The sequence below is a fragment of the Rana temporaria genome, unplaced genomic scaffold (genome assembly GCF_905171775.1).
Source record: "Rana temporaria unplaced genomic scaffold, aRanTem1.1, whole genome shotgun sequence".
Taxonomy (NCBI): domain Eukaryota; kingdom Metazoa; phylum Chordata; class Amphibia; order Anura; family Ranidae; genus Rana; species Rana temporaria.
The window spans coordinates 18,216-44,624 of NW_024404675.1; the positions used below are offsets into that span (position 1 = coordinate 18,216).

The following is a 26,409-nucleotide window of genomic DNA, read 5'->3' on the forward strand; positions in this document are numbered from 1 at the left end:
TCAATATATTTTAACATAAGTTAGCTCCATCTATTACCATGTTTCTTTTTTAATTTTTCTCAGAGTTAGAAAGGATTACAACCTCTTTCAGGTTTATATTATTGTCTACGTCACCACTATGGCGATTATCTTTTCTATTTTTTCTAGTGGCCATTGCCCCTGGATTGAAAGTAAGGCATGAGCTCATATTTATAGTTATAACTAGAACAGGAATAAAAAGGACATCTTCCAAGGAGACACTTATTTTGGCAAGCCTTTACTTGTAAGCCTCCAATTATTTGTGGAGGCTTACAAATAAGATTTTTGAAAGGCTCAAAAGATCAGTTTTACGTAACTAAAATACAAAGTTCAAAGATTTTATATACTTGTTTGTGTTAGAAAACGATAGCAGCACCTTCAAAGTCCCATCAACAATGTTGTATTTTTTGCAGTTTGATATAGCATAAGAGATGATGTGCTGGATTGTGCAGTCCCAACATGAGTTTTAATTTTAAAATCTGAATTAAGTTAAAGTGGTAGTAAACTTAAATTTAAAGTTTCTACCTACAGGTAGGCTTATAGTAAGTCTTACCTTTAGGTACGGTTAATATATCCTAAACATGTGCCATTTGAAAGATATTCAAATAGGCTCTAGTTGATGACATCACTGCACATTTAATTTACTTTTGAATGCTAAAAGTATTAAATTTCAACAAATAGTTTGTTCCCTGCTTAGTTATATTGGACCCTGGCCATGTAGAAGATTGATGAAAGTTTAATTGTCCTTGTCCAATGCCAAAATACACTTTTTTTTGCACATAAATACCTTCTACAGATGGGGCTTTTGTTGTTTCCTTTACTCCTATTGAAAAGAAAGAAAAATTCTACTATTAAATGACATAAAAGAGTTGATTTATTAACAAAAATTCACAACGCCATACACCATCTCAATCTGTATGTTCATTCTGTGTGAGTTTCGGAATTGCTCGTTTTCTTAAGTTTGTTTTCTCTTCTCAATGAATGCTTCTTTTATTATGGCAGAAATAAAATACCACATTTTGGTCACTAAATGGAGCTGAGGAAACACCGAAAATAGACATTGCTTTTTTAACAAGAGAAACAATTTAACAATTGAAGGGGTTGTTAGAAGGAATTAGCAAATAAATGTTACCAATAGTGCTAATTCCCTTTAGTATTCTCTGAAATCCATACATTTTACCTCTTATTACAAACATGTATATTTTTCTTATGCTCCTCAGCTGAATAAAGTGTCTGTATTAAAAGACTATTCATTCAGAAGAGAAAACACATAGATAATATTTGTTTTAGTCCCATAATGTTTAAAAAATAAAAACTTTTTTTAGAAGAATAAGAATAAAGCCTGAAAATACAGAACAAAAAATCCTGTTTTTTGACAAGGGAACCATGTTATGATTTTCTAAAGATTGTTTTTGTGGGAAATTTTTGGAAAAACTTTTGTGAAGAAATAAAAAATTATATTGGCTCTATTTTCCCTATGTCTGAATGTGTTTTAGAGATGAATCAAGCTTTTGCATTGTGGTTATGTGCACATGTCTCCAATGAAAATTAATTCCCTTTACATGTACTAGTACATTGCAGAGCACTTCATTTAAAATGGCAACTCAATGCAGTAAGTCAAAGTAGATACAATACACAACAATTACAGAAGATAGCCTATAGATTTATCTATCTATAGTATATTATTAATACTCAATATATTTTAACATAAGTTAGCTCCATCTATTACCATGTTTCTTTTTTAATTTTTCTCAGAGTTAGAAAGGATTACAACCTCTTTCAGGTTTATATTATTGTCTACGTCACCACTATGGCGATTATCTTTTCTATTTTTTCTAGTGGCCATTGCCCCTGGATTGAAAGTAAGGCATGAGCTCATATTTATAGTTATAACTAGAACAGGAATAAATAGGACATCTTCCAAGGAGACACTTATTTTTGGCAAGCCTTTACTTGTAAGCCTCCAATTATTTGTGGAGGCTTACAAATAAGGTTTTTGAAAGGCTCAAAAGATCAGTTTTACGTAACTAAAATACAAAGTTCAAAGATTTTATATACTTGTTTGTGTTAGAAAACGATAGCAGCACCTTCAAAGTCCCATCAACAATGTTGTATTTTTTGAAGTTTGATATAGCATAAGAGATGATGTGCTGGATTGTGCAGTCCCAACATGAGTTTTAATTTTAAAATCTGAATTATGTTAAAGTGGTAGTAAACTTAAATTTAAAGTTTCTACCTACACGTAGGCTTATAGTAAGTCTTACCTTTAGGTACGGTTAATATATCCTAAACATGTGCCATTTGAAAGATATTCAAATAGGCTCTAGTTGATGACATCACTGCACATTTAATTTACTTTTGAATGCTAAAAGTATTAAATTCCAACAAATAGTTTGTTCCCTGCTTAGTTATATTGGACCCTGGCCATGTAGAAGATTGATGAAAGTTTAATTGTCCTTGTCCAATGCCAAAATACACTTTTTTTTTGCACATACATACCTTCTACAGATGGGGCTTGTGTTGTTTCCTGTTCTCCTATTGAAAAGAAAAAGAAATTCTACTATTAAATGACATAAAAGAGTTGATTTATTAACAACAATTCACAACGCCATACACCATCTCAATCTGTATGTTCATTCTGTGTGAGTTTCGGAATTGCTCGTTTTCTTAAGTTTGTTTTCTCTTCTCAATGAATGCTTCTTTTATTATGGCAGAAATAAAATACCACATTTTGGTCACTAAATGGAGCTGAGGAAACACCGAAAATAGACATTGCTTTTTTAACAAGAGAAACAATTTAACAATTGAAGGGGTTGTTAGAAGGAATTAGCAAATAAATGTTACCAATAGTGCTAATTCCCTTTAGTATTCTCTGAAATCCATACATTTTACCTCTTATTACAAACATGTATATTTTTCTTATGCTCCTCAGCTGAATAAAGTGTCTGTATTAAAAGACTATTCATTCAGAAGAGAAAACACATAGATAATATTTGTTTTAGTCCCATAATGTTTAAAAAATAAAAACTTTTTTTTAGAAGAATAAGAATAAAGCCTAAAAATACAGAACAAAAAATCCTGTTTTTTGACAAGGGAACCATGTTAAGATTTTCTAAAGATTGTTTTTGTGGGACATTTTTTGAAAAACTTTTGTGAAGAAATAAAAAAATATATTGGCTCTATTTTCCCTATGTCTGAATGTGTTTTAGAGATGAATCAAGCTTTTGCATTGTGGTTATGTGCACATGTCTCCAATGCAAATTAATGCCCTTTACATTTACTAGTACATTGCAGAGCTCTTCATTTAAAATGGCACCTCAATGCAGTAAGTCAAAGTAGATACAATACACAACAATTACAGAAGATAGCCTATAGATTTATCTATCTATAGTATATTATTAATACTCAATATATTTTAACATAAGTTAGCTCCATCTATTACCATTTTTCTTTTTTCATTTTTCTCAGAGTTAGAAAGGATTACAACCTCTTTCAGGTTTATATTATTGTCTACGTCACCACTATGGCGATTATCTTTTCTATTTTTTCTAGTGGCCATTGCCCCTGGATTGAAATTAAGGCATGAGCTCATATTTATAGTTATAACTAGAACAGGAATAAAAAGGACATCTTCCAAGGAGACACTTATTTTTGGCAAGCCTTTACTTGTAAGCCTCCAATTATTTGTGGAGGCTTACAAATAAGGTTTTTGAAAGGCTCAAAAGATCAGTTTTACGTAACTAAAATACAAAGTTGAAAGATTTTATATACTTGTTTGTGTTAGAAAACGATAGCAGCACCTTCAAAGTCCCATCAACAATGTTGTATTTTTTGCAGTTTGATATAGCATAAGAGATGATGTGCTGGATTGTGCAGTCCCAACATGAGTTTTAATTTTAAAATCTGAATTATGTTAAAGTGGTAGTAAACTTAAATTTAAAGTTTCTACCTACACGTAGGCTTATAGTAAGTCTTACCTTTAGGTACAGTTAATATATCCTAAACATGTGCCATTTGAAAGATATTCAAATAGGCTCTAGTTGATGACATCACTGCACATTTAATTTACTTTTGAATGCTAAAAGTATTAAATTCCAACAAATAGTTTGTTCCCTGCTTAGTTATATTGGACCCTGGCCATGTAGAAGATTGATGAAAGTTTAATTGTCCTTGTCCAATGCCAAAATACACTTTTTTTGCACATAAATACCTTCTACAGATGGGGCTTTTGTTGTTTCCTGTTGTCCTATTGAAAAGAAAAAGAAATTCTACTATTAAATGACATAAAAGAGTTGATTTATTAACAAAAATTCACAACGCCATACACCATCTCAGTCTGTATGTTCATTCTGTGTGAGTTTCGGAATTGCTCGTTTTCTTAAGTTTGGTTTCTCTTCTCAATGAATGCTTCTTTTATTATGGCAGAAATAAAATACCACATTTTGGTCACTAAATGGAGCTGAGGAAACACCGAAAATAGACATTGCTTTTTTAACAAGAGAAACAATTTAACAATTGAAGGGGTTGTTAGAAGGAATTAGCAAATAAATGTTACCAATAGTGCTAATTCCCTTTAGTATTCTCTGAAATCCATACATTTTACCTCTTATTACAAACATGTATATTTTTCTTATGCTCCTCAGCTGAATAAAGTGTCTGTATTAAAAGACTATTCATTCAGAAGAGAAAACACATAGATAATATTTGTTTTAGTCCCATAATGTTTAAAAAATAAAAACTTTTTTTTAGAAGAATAAGAATAAAGCCTGAAAATACAGAACAAAAAATCCTGTTTTTTGACAAGGGAACCATGTTAAGATTTTCTAAAGATTGTTTTTGTGGGACATTTTTTGAAAAACTTTTGTGAAGAAATAAAAAAATATATTGGCTCTATTTTCCCTATGTCTGAATGTGTTTTAGAGATGAATCAAGCTTTTGCATTGTGGTTATGTGCACATGTCTCCAATGCAAATTAATGCCCTTTACATTTACTAGTACATTGCAGAGCTCTTCATTTAAAATGGCACCTCAATGCAGTAAGTCAAAGTAGATACAATACACAACAATTACAGAAGATAGCCTATAGATTTATCTATCTATAGTATATTATTAATACTCAATATATTTTAACATAAGTTAGCTCCATCTATTACCATTTTTCTTTTTTCATTTTTCTCAGAGTTAGAAAGGATTACAACCTCTTTCAGGTTTATATTATTGTCTACGTCACCACTATGGCGATTATCTTTTCTATTTTTTCTAGTGGCCATTGCCCCTGGATTGAAATTAAGGCATGAGCTCATATTTATAGTTATAACTAGAACAGGAATAAAAAGGACATCTTCCAAGGAGACACTTATTTTTGGCAAGCCTTTACTTGTAAGCCTCCAATTATTTGTGGAGGCTTACAAATAAGGTTTTTGAAAGGCTCAAAAGATCAGTTTTACGTAACTAAAATACAAAGTTCAAAGATTTTATATACTTGTTTGTGTTAGAAAACGATAGCAGCACCTTCAAAGTCCCATCAACAATGTTGTATTTTTTGCAGTTTGATATAGCATAAGAGATGATGTGCTGGATTGTGCAGTCCCAACATGAGTTTTAATTTTAAAATCTGAATTAAGTTAAAGTGGTAGTAAACTTAAATTTAAAGTTTCTACCTACAGGTAGGCTTATAGTAAGTCTTACCTTTAGGTACGGTTAATATATCCTAAACATGTGCCATTTGAAAGATATTCAAATAGGCTCTAGTTGATGACATCACTGCACATTTAATTTACTTTTGAATGCTAAAAGTATTAAATTTCAACAAATAGTTTGTTCCCTGCTTAGTTATATTGGACCCTGGCCATGTAGAAGATTGATGAAAGTTTAATTGTCCTTGTCCAATGCCAAAATACACTTTTTTTTGCACATAAATACCTTCTACAGATGGGGCTTTTGTTGTTTCCTGTTGTCCTATTGAAAAGAAAGAAAAATTCTACTATTAAATGACATAAAAGAGTTGATTTATTAACAAAAATTCACAACGCCATACACCATCTCAATCTGTATGTTCATTCTGTGTGAGTTTCGGAATTGCTCGTTTTCTTAAGTTTGTTTTCTCTTCTCAATGAATGCTTCTTTTATTATGGCAGAAATAAAATACCACATTTTGGTCACTAAATGGAGCTGAGGAAACACCGAAAATAGACATTGCTTTTTTAACAAGAGAAACAATTTAACAATTGAAGGGGTTGTTAGAAGGAATTAGCAAATAAATGTTACCAATAGTGCTAATTCCCTTTAGTATTCTCTGAAATCCATACATTTTACCTCTTATTACAAACATGTATATTTTTCTTATGCTCCTCAGCTGAATAAAGTGTCTGTATTAAAAGACTATTCATTCAGAAGAGAAAACACATAGATAATATTTGTTTTAGTCCCATAATGTTTAAAAAATAAAAACTTTTTTTTAGAAGAATAAGAATAAAGCCTGAAAATACAGAACAAAAAATCCTGTTTTTTGACAAGGGAACCATGTTAAGATTTTCTAAAGATTGCTTTTGTGGGAAATTTTTGGAAAAACTTTTGTGAAGAAATAAAAAATTATATTGGCTCTATTTTCCCTATGTCTGAATGTGTTTTAGAGATGAATCAAGCTTTTGCATTGTGGTTATGTGCACATGTCTCCAATGCAAATTAATGCCCTTTACATGTACTAGTACATTGCAGAGCTCTTCATTTAAAATGGCAACTCAATGCAGTAAGTCAAAGTAGATACAATACACAACAATTACAGAAGATAGCCTATAGATTTATCTATCTATAGTATATTATTAATACTCAATATATTTTAACATAAGTTAGCTCCATCTATTACCATGTTTCTTTTTTAATTTTTCTCAGAGTTAGAAAGGATTACAACCTCTTTCAGGTTTATATTATTGTCTACGTCACCACTATGGCGATTATCTTTTCTATTTTTTCTAGTGGCCATTGCCCCTGGATTGAAAGTAAGGCATGAGCTCATATTTATAGTTATAACTAGAACAGGAATAAATAGGACATCTTCCAAGGAGACACTTATTTTTGGCAAGCCTTTACTTGTAAGCCTCCAATTATTTGTGGAGGCTTACAAATAAGGTTTTTGAAAGGCTCAAAAGATCAGTTTTACGTAACTAAAATACAAAGTTCAAAGATTTTATATACTTGTTTGTGTTAGAAAACGATAGCAGCACCTTCAAAGTCCCATCAACAATGTTGTATTTTTTGCAGTTTGATATAGCATAAGAGATGATGTGCTGGATTGTGCAGTCCCAACATGAGTTTTAATTTTAAAATCTGAATTATGTTAAAGTGGTAGTAAACTTAAATTTAAAGTTTCTACCTACAGGTAGGCTTATAGTCCACAGTGATCACACGGACCAACTGAACACAGCTGATAAACTTGCTACTACATCGCCATAGACGCCGTTACCAATAAGACGAACACACAACAAATACAGGTCGGTAATTTTACCTATATTCGATCGGATGATCAAAGATGCAACTGTATTTAAGTCAAGGTAACAAATGAAAGAATACATAGCAAGCAACTCATACTGGAATTCCAATACAGATTGTTGTCAGCAGTCCCTTATGGTGCCGGTAGCATGATTCATTGTTGTCATAAAATCATACTATAAATACTATAAAATTACCTGAAATTCATTTTCAAATTGATTCCAATGATAACTTCTAGCAACATCCATGGAAATTCTTTGATTGATTAATCAATATTGACGCTATTTGAATTAACTATACCAACAAAGTATCGCTATTACCTCTTAGCACGATACCAATACAGTCAGAATTTTCAATAGCTACTTATTATCAAACCCACTAAATTTTGGATCTACATTATCTATGGACTTCCACCGAGTTTGTATATACATTTAACGTATATACACATTTCTTTTTGAAAAAAACGTTCTAAAATTATTTTGAGCTCTGACAACACACAACATACTCCACACCTCCCCCCTCCCCCCATCCCCTTAGTTACAGGTTCACCCACCAGGTAAAGCATCAATTAGATACTACAGTATTTTACTTGTGGTGAGATTTAAAGTTCTCCACATATAACCATCCCAGCCATAGCCCCGATGATTCACGACCGGGGCATCCAAAAATTGCAACCAATTCATGATGCATGTTACTGATGTGTGAACCTTCAGCGCGCGTAGACGGGCGCCGTTATTTGTAGTCCAGTGAGTCTTGTAAGTCTTGTTTTATGTGTACAGGAACTTTTAAATACTAATTAGATTTATTATCTGATTATTTGTCTAATTGCACCAATCTGTGCTAAATAAATTACACTTTGATATATTTCTAAATCAAGTTTATTGGTCAATTTCTGCTACTAAAAGTAACCCTCTTATCTATATTCTGCAGTCTTCTCTTAGACTATCCCCAACCCCCCCACTTCTCTATTTCTTTAATTTATTTTTATGCTCAATACGGTTACAGTACCAGCACCGCCCATCGACGGATGACCCCTTATAGGTGTACTCAATTCATGACACCTACTTAACAAGTGACGCAACTTGCATTTTTCCCTTACCCTTTTTCCCCAAAATAATATCTTGTTATAGTAAGTCTTACCTTTAGGTACGGTTAATATATCCTAAACATGTGCCATTTGAAAGATATTCAAATAGGCTCTAGTTGATGACATCACTGCACATTTAATTTACTTTTGAATGCTAAAAGTATTAAATTACAACAAATAGTTTGTTCCCTGCTTAGTTATATTGGACCCTGGCCATGTAAAAGATTGATGAAAGTTTAATTGTCCTTGTCCAATGCCAAAATACACTTTTTTTGCACATAAATACCTTCTACAGATGGGGCTTTTGTTGTTTCCTGTTGTCCTATTGAAAAGAAAGAAAAATTCTACTATTAAATGACATAAAAGAGTTGATTTATTAACAAAAATTCACAACGCCATACACCATCTCAATCTGTATGTTCATTCTGTGTGAGTTTCGGAATTGCTCGTTTTCTTAAGTTTGTTTTCTCTTCTCAATGAATGCTTCTTTTATTATGGCAGAAATAAAATACCACATTTTGGTCACTAAATGGAGCTGAGGAAACACCGAAAATATACATTGCTTTTTTAACAAGAGAAACAATTTAACAATTGAAGGGGTTGTTAGAAGGAATTAGCAAATAAATGTTACCAATAGTGCTAATTCCCTTTAGTATTCTCTGAAATCCATACATTTTACCTCTTATTACAAACATGTATATTTTTCTTATGCTCCTCAGCTGAATAAAGTGTCTGTATTAAAAGACTATTCATTCAGAAGAGAAAACACATAGATAATATTTGTTTTAGTCCCATAATGTTTAAAAAATAAAAACTTTTTTTAGAAGAATAAGAATAAAGCCTGAAAATACAGAACAAAAAATCCTGTTTTTTGACAAGGGAACCATGTTATGATTTTCTAAAGATTGTTTTTGTGGGAAATTTTTTGAAAAACTTTTGTGAAGAAATAAAAAATTATATTGGCTCTATTTTCCCTATGTCTGAATGTGTTTTAGAGATGAATCAAGCTTTTGCATTGTGGTTATGTGCACATGTCTCCAATGAAAATTAATTCCCTTTACATGTACTAGTACATTGCAGAGCACTTCATTTAAAATGGCAACTCAATGCAGTAAGTCAAAGTAGATACAATACACAACAATTACAGAAGATATCCTATAGATTTATCTATCTATAGTATATTATTAATACTCAATATATTTTAACATAAGTTAGCTCCATCTATTACCATTTTTCTTTTTTAATTTTTCTCAGAGTTAGAAAGGATTACAACCTCTTTCAGGTTTATATTATTGTCTACGTCACCACTATGGCGATTATCTTTTCTATTTTTTCTAGTGGCCATTGCCCCTGGATTGAAAGTAAGGCATGAGCTCATATTTATAGTTATAACTAGAACAGGAATAAAAAGGACATCTTCCAAGGAGACACTTATTTTGGCAAGCCTTTACTTGTAAGCCTCCAATTATTTGTGGAGGCTTACAAATAAGATTTTTGAAAGGCTCAAAAGATCAGTTTTACGTAACTAAAATACAAAGTTCAAAGATTTTATATACTTGTTTGTGTTAGAAAACGATAGCAGCACCTTCAAAGTCCCATCAACAATGTTGTATTTTTTGAAGTTTGATATAGCATAAGAGATGATGTGCTGGATTGTGCAGTCCCAACATGAGTTTTAATTTTAAAATCTGAATTATGTTAAAGTGGTAGTAAACTTAAATTTAAAGTTTCTACCTACACGTAGGCTTATAGTAAGTCTTACCTTTAGGTACGGTTAATATATCCTAAACATGTGCCATTTGAAAGATATTCAAATAGGCTCTAGTTGATGACATCACTGCACATTTAATTTACTTTTGAATGCTAAAAGTATTAAATTCCAACAAATAGTTTGTTCCCTGCTTAGTTATATTGGACCCTGGCCATGTAGAAGATTGATGAAAGTTTAATTGTCCTTGTCCAATGCCAAAATACACTTTTTTTTGCACATAAATACCTTCTACAGATGGGGCTTTTGTTGTTTCCTGTTGTCCTATTGAAAAGAAAAAGAAATTCTACTATTAAATGACATAAAAGAGTTGATTTATTAACAAAAATTCACAACGCCATACACCATCTCAGTCTGTATGTTCATTCTGTGTGAGTTTCGGAATTGCTCGTTTTCTTAAGTTTGGTTTCTCTTCTCAATGAATGCTTCTTTTATTATGGCAGAAATAAAATACCACATTTTGGTCACTAAATGGAGCTGAGGAAACACCGAAAATAGACATTGCTTTTTTAACAAGAGAAACAATTTAACAATTGAAGGGGTTGTTAGAAGGAATTAGCAAATAAATGTTACCAATAGTGCTAATTCCCTTTAGTATTCTCTGAAATCCATACATTTTACCTCTTATTACAAACATGTATATTTTTCTTATGCTCCTCAGCTGAATAAAGTGTCTGTATTAAAAGACTATTCATTCAGAAGAGAAAACACATAGATAATATTTGTTTTAGTCCCATAATGTTTAAAAAATAAAAACTTTTTTTTAGAAGAATAAGAATAAAGCCTGAAAATACAGAACAAAAAATCCTGTTTTTTGACAAGGGAACCATGTTAAGATTTTCTAAAGATTGATTTTGTGGGAAATTTTTTGAAAAACTTTTGTGAAGAAATAAAAAATTATATTGGCTCTATTTTCCCTATGTCTGAATGTGTTTTAGAGATGAATCAAGCTTTTGCATTGTGGTTATGTGCACATGTCTCCAATGCAAATTAATGCCCTTTACATGTACTAGTACATTGCAGAGCTCTTCATATAAAATGGCAACTCAATGCAGTAAGTCAAAGTAGATACAATACACAACAATTACAGAAGATAGCCTATAGATTTATCTATCTATAGTATATTATTAATACTCAATATATTTTAACATAAGTTAGCTCCATCTATTACCATTTTTCTTTTTTCATTTTTCTCAGAGTTAGAAAGGATTACAACCTCTTTCAGGTTTATATTATTGTCTACGTCACCACTATGGCGATTATCTTTTCTATTTTTTCTAGTGGCCATTGCCCCTGGATTGAAAGTAAGGCATGAGCTCATATATATAGTTATAACTAGAACAGGAATAAATAGGACATCTTCCAAGGAGACACTTATTTTTGGCAAGCCTTTACTTGTAAGCCTCCAATTATTTGTGGAGGCTTACAAATAAGGTTTTTGAAAGGCTCAAAAGATCAGTTTTACGTAACTAAAATACAAAGTTCAAAGATTTTATATACTTGTTTGTGTTAGAAAACGATAGCAGCACCTTCAAAGTCCCATCAACAATGTTGTATTTTTTGCAGTTTGATATAGCATAAGAGATGATGTGCTGGATTGTGCAGTCCCAACATGAGTTTTAATTTTAAAATCTGAATTATGTTAAAGTGGTAGTAAACTTAAATTTAAAGTTTCTACCTACAGGTAGGCTTATAGTAAGTCTTACCTTTAGGTACGGTTAATATATCCTAAACATGTGCCATTTGAAAGATATTCAAATAGGCTCTAGTTGATGACATCACTGCACATTTAATTTACTTTTGAATGCTAAAAGTATTAAATTTCAACAAATAGTTTGTTCCCTGCTTAGTTATATTGGACCCTGGCCATGTAGAAGATTGATGAAAGTTTAATTGTCCTTGTCCAATGCCAAAATACACTTTTTTTTGCACATAAATACCTTCTACAGATGGGGCTTTTGTTGTTTCCTGTTGTCCTATTGAAAAGAAAGAAAAATTCTACTATTAAATGACATAAAAGAGTTGATTTATTAACAAAAATTCACAACGCCATACACCATCTCAATCTGTATGTTCATTCTGTGTGAGTTTCGGAATTGCTCGTTTTCTTAAGTTTGTTTTCTCTTCTCAATGAATGCTTCTTTTATTATGGCAGAAATAAAATACCACATTTTGGTCACTAAATGGAGCTGAGGAAACACCGAAAATAGACATTGCTTTTTTAACAAGAGAAACAATTTAACAATTGAAGGGGTTGTTAGAAGGAATTAGCAAATAAATGTTACCAATAGTGCTAATTCCCTTTAGTATTCTCTGAAATCCATACATTTTACCTCTTATTACAAACATGTATATTTTTCTTATGCTCCTCAGCTGAATAAAGTGTCTGTATTAAAAGACTATTCATTCAGAAGAGAAAACACATAGATAATATTTGTTTTAGTCCCATAATGTTTAAAAAATAAAAACTTTTTTTTAGAAGAATAAGAATAAAGCCTGAAAATACAGAACAAAAAAATCCTGTTTTTTGACAAGGGAACCATGTTAAGATTTTCTAAAGATTGATTTTGTGGGAAATTTTTTGAAAAACTTTTGTGAAGAAATAAAAAATTATATTGGCTCTATTTTCCCTATGTCTGAATGTGTTTTAGAGATGAATCAAGCTTTTGCATTGTGGTTATGTGCACATGTCTCCAATGCAAATTAATGCCCTTTACATGTACTAGTACATTGCAGAGCTCTTCATTTAAAATGGCAACTCAATGCAGTAAGTCAAAGTAGATACAATACACAACAATTACAGAAGATAGCCTATAGATTTATCTATCTATAGTATATTATTAATACTCAATATATTTTAACATAAGTTAGCTCCATCTATTACCATGTTCCTTTTTTCATTTTTCTCAGAGTTAGAAAGGATTACAACCTCTTTCAGGTTTATATTATTGTCTACGTCACCACTATGGCGATTATCTTTTCTATTTTTTCTAGTGGCCATTGCCCCTGGATTGAAAGTAAGGCATGAGCTCATATATATAGTTATAACTAGAACAGGAATAAATAGGACATCTTCCAAGGAGACACTTATTTTTGGCAAGCCTTTACTTGTAAGCCTCCAATTATTTGTGGAGGCTTACAAATACGGTTTTTGAAAGGCTCAAAAGATCAGTTTTACGTAACTAAAATACAAAGTTCAAAGATTTTATATACTTGTTTGTGTTAGAAAACGATAGCAGCACCTTCAAAGTCCCATCAACAATGTTGTATTTTTTGCAGTTTGATATAGCATAAGAGATGATGTGCTGGATTGTGCAGTCCCAACATGAGTTTTAATTTTAAAATCTGAATTATGTTAAAGTGGTAGTAAACTTAAATTTAAAGTTTCTACCTACAGGTAGGCTTATAGTAAGTCTTACCTTTAGGTACGGTTAATATATCCTAAACATGTGCCATTTGAAAGATATTCAAATAGGCTCTAGTTGATGACATCACTGCACATTTAATTTACTTTTGAATGCTAAAAGTATTAAATTCCAACAAATAGTTTGTTCCCTGCTTAGTTATATTGGACCCTGGCCATGTAGAAGATTGATGAAAGTATAATTGTCCTTGTCCAATGCCAAAATACACTTTTTTTGCACATAAATACCTTCTACAGATGGGGCTTTTGTTGTTTCCTGTTGTCCTATTGAAAAGAAAGAAAAATTCTACTATTAAATGACATAAAAGAGTTGATTTATTAACAAAAATTCACAACGCCATACACCATCTCAATCTGTATGTTCATTCTGTGTGAGTTTCGGAATTGCTCGTTTTCTTAAGTTTGTTTTCTCTTCTCAATGAATGCTTCTTTTATTATGGCAGAAATAAAATACCACATTTTGGTCACTAAATGGAGCTGAGGAAACACCGAAAATAGACATTGCTTTTTTAACAAGAGAAACAATTTAACAATTGAAGGGGTTGTTAGAAGGAATTAGCAAATAAATGTTACCAATAGTGCTAATTCCCTTTAGTATTCTCTGAAATCCATACATTTTACCTCTTATTACAAACATGTATATTTTTCTTATGCTCCTCAGCTGAATAAAGTGTCTGTATTAAAAGACTATTCATTCAGAAGAGAAAACACATAGATAATATTTGTTTTAGTCCCATAATGTTTAAAAAATAAAAACTTTTTTTAGAAGAATAAGAATAAAGCCTGAAAATACAGAACAAAAAATCCTGTTTTTTGACAAGGGAACCATGTTATGATTTTCTAAAGATTGTTTTTGTGGGAAATTTTTTGAAAAACTTTTGTGAAGAAATAAAAAATTATATTGGCTCTATTTTCCCTATGTCTGAATGTGTTTTAGAGATGAATCAAGCTTTTGCATTGTGGTTATGTGCACATGTCTCCAATAAAAATTAATTCCCTTTACATGTACTAGTACATTGCAGAGCACTTCATTTAAAATGGCAACTCAATGCAGTAAGTCAAAGTAGATACAATACACAACAATTACAGAAGATAGCCTATAGATTTATCTATCTATAGTATATTATTAATACTCAATATATTTTAACATAAGTTAGCTCCATCTATTACCATGTTTCTTTTTTAATTTTTCTCAGAGTTAGAAAGGATTACAACCTCTTTCAGGTTTATATTATTGTCTACGTCACCACTATGGCGATTATCTTTTCTATTTTTTCTAGTGGCCATTGCCCCTGGATTGAAAGTAAGGCATGAGCTCATATTTATAGTTATAACTAGAACAGGAATAAAAAGGACATCTTCCAAGGAGACACTTATTTTGGCAAGCCTTTACTTCTAAGCCTCCAATTATTTGTGGAGGCTTACAAATAAGATTTTTAAAAGGCTCAAAAGATCAGTTTTACGTAACTAAAATACAAAGTTCAAAGATTTTATATACTTGTTTGTGTTAGAAAACGATAGCAGCACCTTCAAAGTCCCATCAACAATGTTGTATTTTTTGAAGTTTGATATAGCATAAGAGATGATGTGCTGGATTGTGCAGTCCCAACATGAGTTTTAATTTTAAAATCTGAATTATGTTAAAGTGGTAGTAAACTTAAATTTAAAGTTTCTACCTACAGGTAGGCTTATAGTAAGTCTTACCTTTAGGTACGGTTAATATATCCTAAACATGTGCCATTTGAAAGATATTCAAATAGGCTCTAGTTGATGACATCACTGCACATTTAATTTACTTTTGAATGCTAAAAGTATTAAATTCCAACAAATAGTTTGTTCCCTGCTTAGTTATATTGGACCCTGGCCATGTAGAAGATTGATGAAAGTTTAATTGTCCTTGTCCAATGCCAAAATACACTTTTTTTGCACATAAATACCTTCTACAGATGGGGCTTTTGTTGTTTCCTGTTGTCCTATTGAAAAGAAAGAAAAATTCTACTATTAAATGACATAAAAGAGTTGATTTATTAACAAAAATTCACAACGCCATACACCATCTCAATCTGTATGTTCATTCTGTGTGAGTTTCGGAATTGCTCGTTTTCTTAAGTTTGTTTTCTCTTCTCAATGAATGCTTCTTTTATTATGGCAGAAATAAAATACCACATTTTGGTCACTAAATGGAGCTGAGGAAACACCGAAAATAGACATTGCTTTTTTAACAAGAGAAACAATTTAACAATTGAAGGGGTTGTTAGAAGGAATTAGCAAATAAATGTTACCAATAGTGCTAATTCCCTTTAGTATTCTCTGAAATCCATACATTTTACCTCTTATTACAAACATGTATATTTTTCTTATGCTCCTCAGCTGAATAAAGTGTCTGTATTAAAAGACTATTCATTCAGAAGAGAAAACACATAGATAATATTTGTTTTAGTCCCATAATGTTTAAAAAATAAAAACTTTTTTTAGAAGAATAAGAATAAAGCCTGAAAATACAGAACAAAAAATCCTGTTTTTTGACAAGGGAACCATGTTATGATTTTCTAAAGATTGTTTTTGTGGGAAATTTTTTGAAAAACTTTTGTGAAGAAATAAAAAATTATATTGGCTCTATTTTCCCTATGTCTGAATGTGTTTTAGAGATGAATCAAGCTTTTGCATTGTGGTTATGTGCACATGTCTCCAATGCAAATTAATGCCCTTTACATGTACTAGTACATTGCAGAGCTCTTCATTTAAAATGGCACCTCAATGCAGTAAGTCAAAGTAGATACAATACACAACAATTACAGAAGATAGCCTATAGATTTATCTATCTATAGTATATTATTAATACTCAATATATTTTAACATAAGTTAGCTCCATCTATTACCATTTTTCTTTTTTCATTTTTCTCAGAGTTAGAAAGGATTACAACCTCTTTCAGGTTTATATTATTGTCTACGTCACCACTATGGCGATTATCTTTTCTATTTTTTCTAGTGGCCATTGCCCCTGGATTGAAATTAAGGCATGAGCTCATATTTATAGTTATAACTAGAACAGGAATAAAAAGGACATCTTCCAAGGAGACACTTATTTTTGGCAAGCCTTTACTTGTAAGCCTCCAATTATTTGTGGAGGCTTACAAATAAGGTTTTTGAAAGGCTCAAAAGATCAGTTTTACGTAACTAAAATACAAAGTTCAAAGATTTTATATACTTGTTTGTGTTAGAAAACGATAGCAGCACCTTCAAAGTCCCATCAACAATGTTGTATTTTTTGCAGTTTGATATAGCATAAGAGATGATGTGCTGGATTGTGCAGTCCCAACATGAGTTTTAATTTTAAAATCTGAATTATGTTAAAGTGGTAGTAAACTTAAATTTAAAGTTTCTACCTACAGGTAGGCTTATAGTAAGTCTTAAATTTAGGTACGGTTAATATATCCTAAACATGTGCCATTTGAAAGATATTCAAATAGGCTCTAGTTGATGACATCACTGCACATTTAATTTACTTTTGAATGCTAAAAGTATTAAATTTCAACAAATAGTTTGTTCCCTGCTTAGTTATATTGGACCCTGGCCATGTAGAAGATTGATGAAAGTTTAATTGTCCTTGTCCAATGCCAAAATACACTTTTTTTTGCACATAAATACCTTCTACAGATGGGGCTTTTGTTGTTTCCTTTACTCCTATTGAAAAGAAAGAAAAATTCTACTATTAAATGACATAAAAGAGTTGATTTATTAACAAAAATTCACAACGCCATACACCATCTCAATCTGTATGTTCATTCTGTGTGAGTTTCGGAATTGCTCGTTTTCTTAAGTTTGTTTTCTCTTCTCAATGAATGCTTCTTTTATTATGGCAGAAATAAAATACCACATTTTGGTCACTAAATGGAGCTGAGGAAACACCGAAAATAGACATTGCTTTTTTAACAAGAGAAACAATTTAACAATTGAAGGGGTTGTTAGAAGGAATTAGCAAATAAATGTTACCAATAGTGCTAATTCCCTTTAGTATTCTCTGAAATCCATACATTTTACCTCTTATTACAAACATGTATATTTTTCTTATGCTCCTCAGCTGAATAAAGTGTCTGTATTAAAAGACTATTCATTCAGAAGAGAAAACACATAGATAATATTTGTTTTAGTCCCATAATGTTTAAAAAATAAAAACTTTTTTTAGAAGAATAAGAATAAAGCCTGAAAATACAGAACAAAAAATCCTGTTTTTTGACAAGGGAACCATGTTATGATTTTCTAAAGATTGTTTTTGTGGGAAATTTTTTGAAAAACTTTTGTGAAGAAATAAAAAATTATATTGGCTCTATTTTCCCTATGTCTGAATGTGTTTTAGAGATGAATCAAGCTTTTGCATTGTGGTTATGTGCACATGTCTCCAATGAAAATTAATTCCCTTTACATGTACTAGTACATTGCAGAGCACTTCATTTAAAATGGCAACTCAATGCAGTAAGTCAAAGTAGATACAATACACAACAATTACAGAAGATATCCTATAGATTTATCTATCTATAGTATATTATTAATACTCAATATATTTTAACATAAGTTAGCTCCATCTATTACCATTTTTCTTTTTTAATTTTTCTCAGAGTTAGAAAGGATTACAACCTCTTTCAGGTTTATATTATTGTCTACGTCACCACTATGGCGATTATCTTTTCTATTTTTTCTAGTGGCCATTGCCCCTGGATTGAAAGTAAGGCATGAGCTCATATTTATAGTTATAACTAGAACAGGAATAAAAAGGACATCTTCCAAGGAGACACTTATTTTGGCAAGCCTTTACTTGTAAGCCTCCAATTATTTGTGGAGGCTTACAAATAAGATTTTTGAAAGGCTCAAAAGATCAGTTTTACGTAACTAAAATACAAAGTTCAAAGATTTTATATACTTGTTTGTGTTAGAAAACGATAGCAGCACCTTCAAAGTCCCATCAACAATGTTGTATTTTTTGAAGTTTGATATAGCATAAGAGATGATGTGCTGGATTGTGCAGTCCCAACATGAGTTTTAATTTTAAAATCTGAATTATGTTAAAGTGGTAGTAAACTTAAATTTAAAGTTTCTACCTACACGTAGGCTTATAGTAAGTCTTACCTTTAGGTACGGTTAATATATCCTAAACATGTGCCATTTGAAAGATATTCAAATAGGCTCTAGTTGATGACATCACTGCACATTTAATTTACTTTTGAATGCTAAAAGTATTAAATTCCAACAAATAGTTTGTTCCCTGCTTAGTTATATTGGACCCTGGCCATGTAGAAGATTGATGAAAGTTTAATTGTCCTTGTCCAATGCCAAAATACACTTTTTTTTGCACATAAATACCTTCTACAGATGGGGCTTTTGTTGTTTCCTGTTGTCCTATTGAAAAGAAAAAGAAATTCTACTATTAAATGACATAAAAGAGTTGATTTATTAACAAAAATTCACAACGCCATACACCATCTCAGTCTGTATGTTCATTCTGTGTGAGTTTCGGAATTGCTCGTTTTCTTAAGTTTGGTTTCTCTTCTCAATGAATGCTTCTTTTATTATGGCAGAAATAAAATACCACATTTTGGTCACTAAATGGAGCTGAGGAAACACCGAAAATAGACATTGCTTTTTTAACAAGAGAAACAATTTAACAATTGAAGGGGTTGTTAGAAGGAATTAGCAAATAAATGTTACCAATAGTGCTAATTCCCTTTAGTATTCTCTGAAATCCATACATTTTACCTCTTATTACAAACATGTATATTTTTCTTATGCTCCTCAGCTGAATAAAGTGTCTGTATTAAAAGACTATTCATTCAGAAGAGAAAACACATAGATAATATTTGTTTTAGTCCCATAATGTTTAAAAAATAAAAACTTTTTTTTAAAAGAATAAGAATAAAGCCTGAAAATACAGAACAAAAAATCCTGTTTTTTGACAAGGGAACCATGTTAAGATTTTCTAAAGATTGTTTTTGTGGGAAATTTTTGGAAAAACTTTTGTGAAGAAATAAAAAATTATATTGGCTCTATTTTCCCTATGTCTGAATGTGTTTTAGAGATGAATCAAACTTTTGCATTGTGGTTATGTGCACATGTCTCCAATGCAAATTAATGCCCTTTACATGTACTAGTACATTGCAGAGCTCTTCATTTAAAATGGCAACTCAATGCAGTAAGTCAAAGTAGATACAATACACAACAATTACAGAAGATAGCCTATAGATTTATCAATCTATAGTATATTATTAATACTCAATATATTTTAACATAAGTTAGCTCCATCTATTACCATGTTTCTTTTTTAATTTTTCTCAGAGTTAGAAAGGATTACAACCTCTTTCAGGTTTATATTATTGTCTACGTCACCACTATGGCGATTATCTTTTCTATTTTTTCTAGTGGCCATTGCCCCTGGATTGAAAGTAAGGCATGAGCTCATATTTATAGTTATAACTAGAACAGGAATAAATAGGACATCTTCCAAGGAGACACTTATTTTTGGCAAGCCTTTACTTATAAGCCTCCAATTATTTGTGGAGGCTTACAAATAAGGTTTTTGAAAGGCTCAAAAGATCAGTTTTACGTAACTAAAATACAAAGTTCAAAGATTTTATATACTTGTTTGTGTTAGAAAACGATAGCAGCACCTTCAAAGTCCCATCAACAATGTTGTATTTTTTGCAGTTTGATATAGCATAAGAGATGATGTGCTGGATTGTGCAGTCCCAACATGAGTTTTAATTTTAAAATCTGAATTATGTTAAAGTGGTAGTAAACTTAAATTTTAAGTTTCTACCTACAGGTAGGCTTATAGTAAGTCTTACCTTTAGGTACGGTTAATATATCCTAAACATGTGCCATTTGAAAGATATTCAAATAGGCTCTAGTTGATGACATCACTGCACATTTAATTTACTTTTGAATGCTAAAAGTATTAAATTCCAACAAATAGTTTGTTCCCTGCTTAGTTATATTGGACCCTGGCCATGTAGAAGATTGATGAAAGTTTAATTGTCCTTGTCCAATGCCAAAATACACTTTTTTTGCACATAAATACCTTCTACAGATGGGGCTTTTGTTGTTTCCTGTTGTCCTATTGAAAAGAAAGAAAAATTCTACTATTAAATGACATAAAAGAGTTGATTTATTAACAAAAATTCACAACGCCATACACCATCTCAATCTGTATGTTCATTCTGTGTGAGTTTCGGAATTGCTCGTTTTCTTAAGTTTGTTTTCTCTTCTCAATGAATGCTTCTTTTATTATGGCAGAAATAAAATACCACATTTTGGTCACTAAATGGAGCTGAGGAAACACCGAAAATAGACATTGCTTTTTTAACAAGAGAAACAATTTAACAATTGAAGGGGTTGTTAGAAGGAATTAGCGAATAAATGTTACCAATAGTGCTAATTCCCTTTAGTATTCTCTGAAATCCATACATTTTACCTCTTATTACAAACATGTATATTTTTCTTATGCTCCTCAGCTGAATAAAGTGTCTGTATTAAAAGACTATTCATTCAGAAGAGAAAACACATAGATAATATTTGTTTTAGTCCCATAATGTTTAAAAAATAAAAACTTTTTTTTAGAAGAATAAGAATAAAGCCTGAAAATACAGAACAAAAAAATCCTGTTTTTTGACAAGGGAACCATGTTAAGATTTTCTAAAGATTGATTTTGTGGGAAATTTTTTGAAAAACTTTTGTGAAGAAATAAAAAATTATATTGGCTCTATTTTCCCTATGTCTGAATGTGTTTTAGAGATGAATCAAGCTTTTGCATTGTGGTTATGTGCACATGTCTCCAATGCAAATTAATGCCCTTTACATGTACTAGTACATTGCAGAGCTCTTCATTTAAAATGGCAACTCAATGCAGTAAGTCAAAGTAGATACAATACACAACAATTACAGAAGATAGCCTATAGATTTATCTATCTATAGTATATTATTAATACTCAATATATTTTAACATAAGTTAGCTCCATCTATTACCATTTTTCTTTTTTCATTTTTCTCAGAGTTAGAAAGGATTACAACCTCTTTCAGGTTTATATTATTGTCTACGTCACCACTATGGCGATTATCTTTTCTATTTTTTCTAGTGGCCATTGCCCCTGGATTGAAAGTAAGGCATGAGCTCATATATATAGTTATAACTAGAACAGGAATAAATAGGACATCTTCCAAGGAGACACTTATTTTTGGCAAGCCTTTACTTGTAAGCCTCCAATTATTTGTGGAGGCTTACAAATAAGGTTTTTGAAAGGCTCAAAAGATCAGTTTTACGTAACTAAAATACAAAGTTCAAAGATTTTATATACTTGTTTGTGTTAGAAAACGATAGCAGCACCTTCAAAGTCCCATCAACAATGTTGTATTTTTTGCAGTTTGATATAGCATAAGAGATGATGTGCTGGATTGTGCAGTCCCAACATGAGTTTTAATTTTAAAATCTGAATTATGTTAAAGTGGTAGTAAACTTAAATTTAAAGTTTCTACCTACAGGTAGGCTTATAGTAAGTCTTACCTTTAGGTACGGTTAATATATCCTAAACATGTGCCATTTGAAAGATATTCAAATAGGCTCTAGTTGATGACATCACTGCACATTTAATTTACTTTTGAATGCTAAAAGTATTAAATTTCAACAAATAGTTTGTTCCCTGCTTAGTTATATTGGACCCTGGCCATGTAGAAGATTGATGAAAGTTTAATTGTCCTTGTCCAATGCCAAAATACACTTTTTTTTGCACATAAATACCTTCTACAGATGGGGCTTTTGTTGTTTCCTGTTGTCCTATTGAAAAGAAAGAAAAATTCTACTATTAAATGACATAAAAGAGTTGATTTATTAACAAAAATTCACAACGCCATACACCATCTCAATCTGTATGTTCATTCTGTGTGAGTTTCGGAATTGCTCGTTTTCTTAAGTTTGTTTTCTCTTCTCAATGAATGCTTCTTTTATTATGGCAGAAATAAAATACCACATTTTGGTCACTAAATGGAGCTGAGGAAACACCGAAAATAGACATTGCTTTTTTAACAAGAGAAACAATTTAACAATTGAAGGGGTTGTTAGAAGGAATTAGCAAATAAATGTTACCAATAGTGCTAATTCCCTTTAGTATTCTCTGAAATCCATACATTTTACCTCTTATTACAAACATGTATATTTTTCTTATGCTCCTCAGCTGAATAAAGTGTCTGTATTAAAAGACTATTCATTCAGAAGAGAAAACACATAGATAATATTTGTTTTAGTCCCATAATGTTTAAAAAATAAAAACTTTTTTTTAGAAGAATAAGAATAAAGCCTGAAAATACAGAACAAAAAAATCCTGTTTTTTGACAAGGGAACCATGTTAAGATTTTCTAAAGATTGATTTTGTGGGAAATTTTTTGAAAAACTTTTGTGAAGAAATAAAAAATTATATTGGCTCTATTTTCCCTATGTCTGAATGTGTTTTAGAGATGAATCAAGCTTTTGCATTGTGGTTATGTGCACATGTCTCCAATGCAAATTAATGCCCTTTACATGTACTAGTACATTGCAGAGCTCTTCATTTAAAATGGCAACTCAATGCAGTAAGTCAAAGTAGATACAATACACAACAATTACAGAAGATAGCCTATAGATTTATCTATCTATAGTATATTATTAATACTCAATATATTTTAACATAAGTTAGCTCCATCTATTACCATGTTCCTTTTTTCATTTTTCTCAGAGTTAGAAAGGATTACAACCTCTTTCAGGTTTATATTATTGTCTACGTCACCACTATGGCGATTATCTTTTCTATTTTTTCTAGTGGCCATTGCCCCTGGATTGAAAGTAAGGCATGAGCTCATATATATAGTTATAACTAGAACAGGAATAAATAGGACATCTTCCAAGGAGACACTTATTTTTGGCAAGCCTTTACTTGTAAGCCTCCAATTATTTGTGGAGGCTTACAAATACGGTTTTTGAAAGGCTCAAAAGATCAGTTTTACGTAACTAAAATACAAAGTTCAAAGATTTTATATACTTGTTTGTGTTAGAAAACGATAGCAGCACCTTCAAAGTCCCATCAACAATGTTGTATTTTTTGCAGTTTGATATAGCATAAGAGATGATGTGCTGGATTGTGCAGTCCCAACATGAGTTTTAATTTTAAAATCTGAATTATGTTAAAGTGGTAGTAAACTTAAATTTAAAGTTTCTACCTACAGGTAGGCTTATAGTAAGTCTTACCTTTAGGTACGGTTAATATATCCTAAACATGTGCCATTTGAAAGATATTCAAATAGGCTCTAGTTGATGACATCACTGCACATTTAATTTACTTTTGAATGCTAAAAGTATTAAATTCCAACAAATAGTTTGTTCCCTGCTTAGTTATATTGGACCCTGGCCATGTAGAAGATTGATGAAAGTATAATTGTCCTTGTCCAATGCCAAAATACACTTTTTTTGCACATAAATACCTTCTACAGATGGGGCTTTTGTTGTTTCCTGTTGTCCTATTGAAAAGAAAGAAAAATTCTACTATTAAATGACATAAAAGAGTTGATTTATTAACAAAAATTCACAACGCCATACACCATCTCAATCTGTATGTTCATTCTGTGTGAGTTTCGGAATTGCTCGTTTTCTTAAGTTTGTTTTCTCTTCTCAATGAATGCTTCTTTTATTATGGCAGAAATAAAATACCACATTTTGGTCACTAAATGGAGCTGAGGAAACACCGAAAATAGACATTGCTTTTTTAACAAGAGAAACAATTTAACAATTGAAGGGGTTGTTAGAAGGAATTAGCAAATAAATGTTACCAATAGTGCTAATTCCCTTTAGTATTCTCTGAAATCCATACATTTTACCTCTTATTACAAACATGTATATTTTTCTTATGCTCCTCAGCTGAATAAAGTGTCTGTATTAAAAGACTATTCATTCAGAAGAGAAAACACATAGATAATATTTGTTTTAGTCCCATAATGTTTAAAAAATAAAAACTTTTTTTAGAAGAATAAGAATAAAGCCTGAAAATACAGAACAAAAAATCCTGTTTTTTGACAAGGGAACCATGTTATGATTTTCTAAAGATTGTTTTTGTGGGAAATTTTTTGAAAAACTTTTGTGAAGAAATAAAAAATTATATTGGCTCTATTTTCCCTATGTCTGAATGTGTTTTAGAGATGAATCAAGCTTTTGCATTGTGGTTATGTGCACATGTCTCCAATAAAAATTAATTCCCTTTACATGTACTAGTACATTGCAGAGCACTTCATTTAAAATGGCAACTCAATGCAGTAAGTCAAAGTAGATACAATACACAACAATTACAGAAGATAGCCTATAGATTTATCTATCTATAGTATATTATTAATACTCAATATATTTTAACATAAGTTAGCTCCATCTATTACCATGTTTCTTTTTTAATTTTTCTCAGAGTTAGAAAGGATTACAACCTCTTTCAGGTTTATATTATTGTCTACGTCACCACTATGGCGATTATCTTTTCTATTTTTTCTAGTGGCCATTGCCCCTGGATTGAAAGTAAGGCATGAGCTCATATTTATAGTTATAACTAGAACAGGAATAAAAAGGACATCTTCCAAGGAGACACTTATTTTGGCAAGCCTTTACTTCTAAGCCTCCAATTATTTGTGGAGGCTTACAAATAAGATTTTTAAAAGGCTCAAAAGATCAGTTTTACGTAACTAAAATACAAAGTTCAAAGATTTTATATACTTGTTTGTGTTAGAAAACGATAGCAGCACCTTCAAAGTCCCATCAACAATGTTGTATTTTTTGAAGTTTGATATAGCATAAGAGATGATGTGCTGGATTGTGCAGTCCCAACATGAGTTTTAATTTTAAAATCTGAATTATGTTAAAGTGGTAGTAAACTTAAATTTAAAGTTTCTACCTACAGGTAGGCTTATAGTAAGTCTTACCTTTAGGTACGGTTAATATATCCTAAACATGTGCCATTTGAAAGATATTCAAATAGGCTCTAGTTGATGACATCACTGCACATTTAATTTACTTTTGAATGCTAAAAGTATTAAATTCCAACAAATAGTTTGTTCCCTGCTTAGTTATATTGGACCCTGGCCATGTAGAAGATTGATGAAAGTTTAATTGTCCTTGTCCAATGCCAAAATACACTTTTTTTGCACATAAATACCTTCTACAGATGGGGCTTTTGTTGTTTCCTGTTGTCCTATTGAAAAGAAAGAAAAATTCTACTATTAAATGACATAAAAGAGTTGATTTATTAACAAAAATTCACAACGCCATACACCATCTCAATCTGTATGTTCATTCTGTGTGAGTTTCGGAATTGCTCGTTTTCTTAAGTTTGTTTTCTCTTCTCAATGAATGCTTCTTTTATTATGGCAGAAATAAAATACCACATTTTGGTCACTAAATGGAGCTGAGGAAACACCGAAAATAGACATTGCTTTTTTAACAAGAGAAACAATTTAACAATTGAAGGGGTTGTTAGAAGGAATTAGCAAATAAATGTTACCAATAGTGCTAATTCCCTTTAGTATTCTCTGAAATCCATACATTTTACCTCTTATTACAAACATGTATATTTTTCT

General features: G+C 31.1%; 1 protein-coding gene across 1 annotated transcript in view; it reads right to left on the bottom strand.

Moving 5' to 3' along the window:
- Positions 1-26,046, bottom strand: part of LOC120923006 (retinitis pigmentosa 1-like 1 protein) — a gene marked incomplete at its 5' end in the record, with an annotated part of 44,255 nt that extends 18,209 nt beyond the window's left edge. Inside the window, 15 exons of the mRNA XM_040334866.1 lie at positions 806-841; positions 2,518-2,553; positions 4,229-4,264; positions 5,941-5,976; positions 8,880-8,915; positions 10,590-10,625; positions 12,302-12,337; positions 14,014-14,049; positions 15,723-15,758; positions 17,434-17,469; positions 19,144-19,179; positions 20,855-20,890; positions 22,568-22,603; positions 24,280-24,315; positions 25,989-26,046. Of these exons, the coding sequence (XP_040190800.1) occupies positions 806-841; positions 2,518-2,553; positions 4,229-4,264; positions 5,941-5,976; positions 8,880-8,915; positions 10,590-10,625; positions 12,302-12,337; positions 14,014-14,049; positions 15,723-15,758; positions 17,434-17,469; positions 19,144-19,179; positions 20,855-20,890; positions 22,568-22,603; positions 24,280-24,315; positions 25,989-26,046 (562 nt within the window). The remainder of the gene's footprint in view (positions 1-805; positions 842-2,517; positions 2,554-4,228; positions 4,265-5,940; positions 5,977-8,879; positions 8,916-10,589; positions 10,626-12,301; positions 12,338-14,013; positions 14,050-15,722; positions 15,759-17,433; positions 17,470-19,143; positions 19,180-20,854; positions 20,891-22,567; positions 22,604-24,279; positions 24,316-25,988) is intronic.
- Positions 26,047-26,409: the final 363 nt, after the last annotated feature.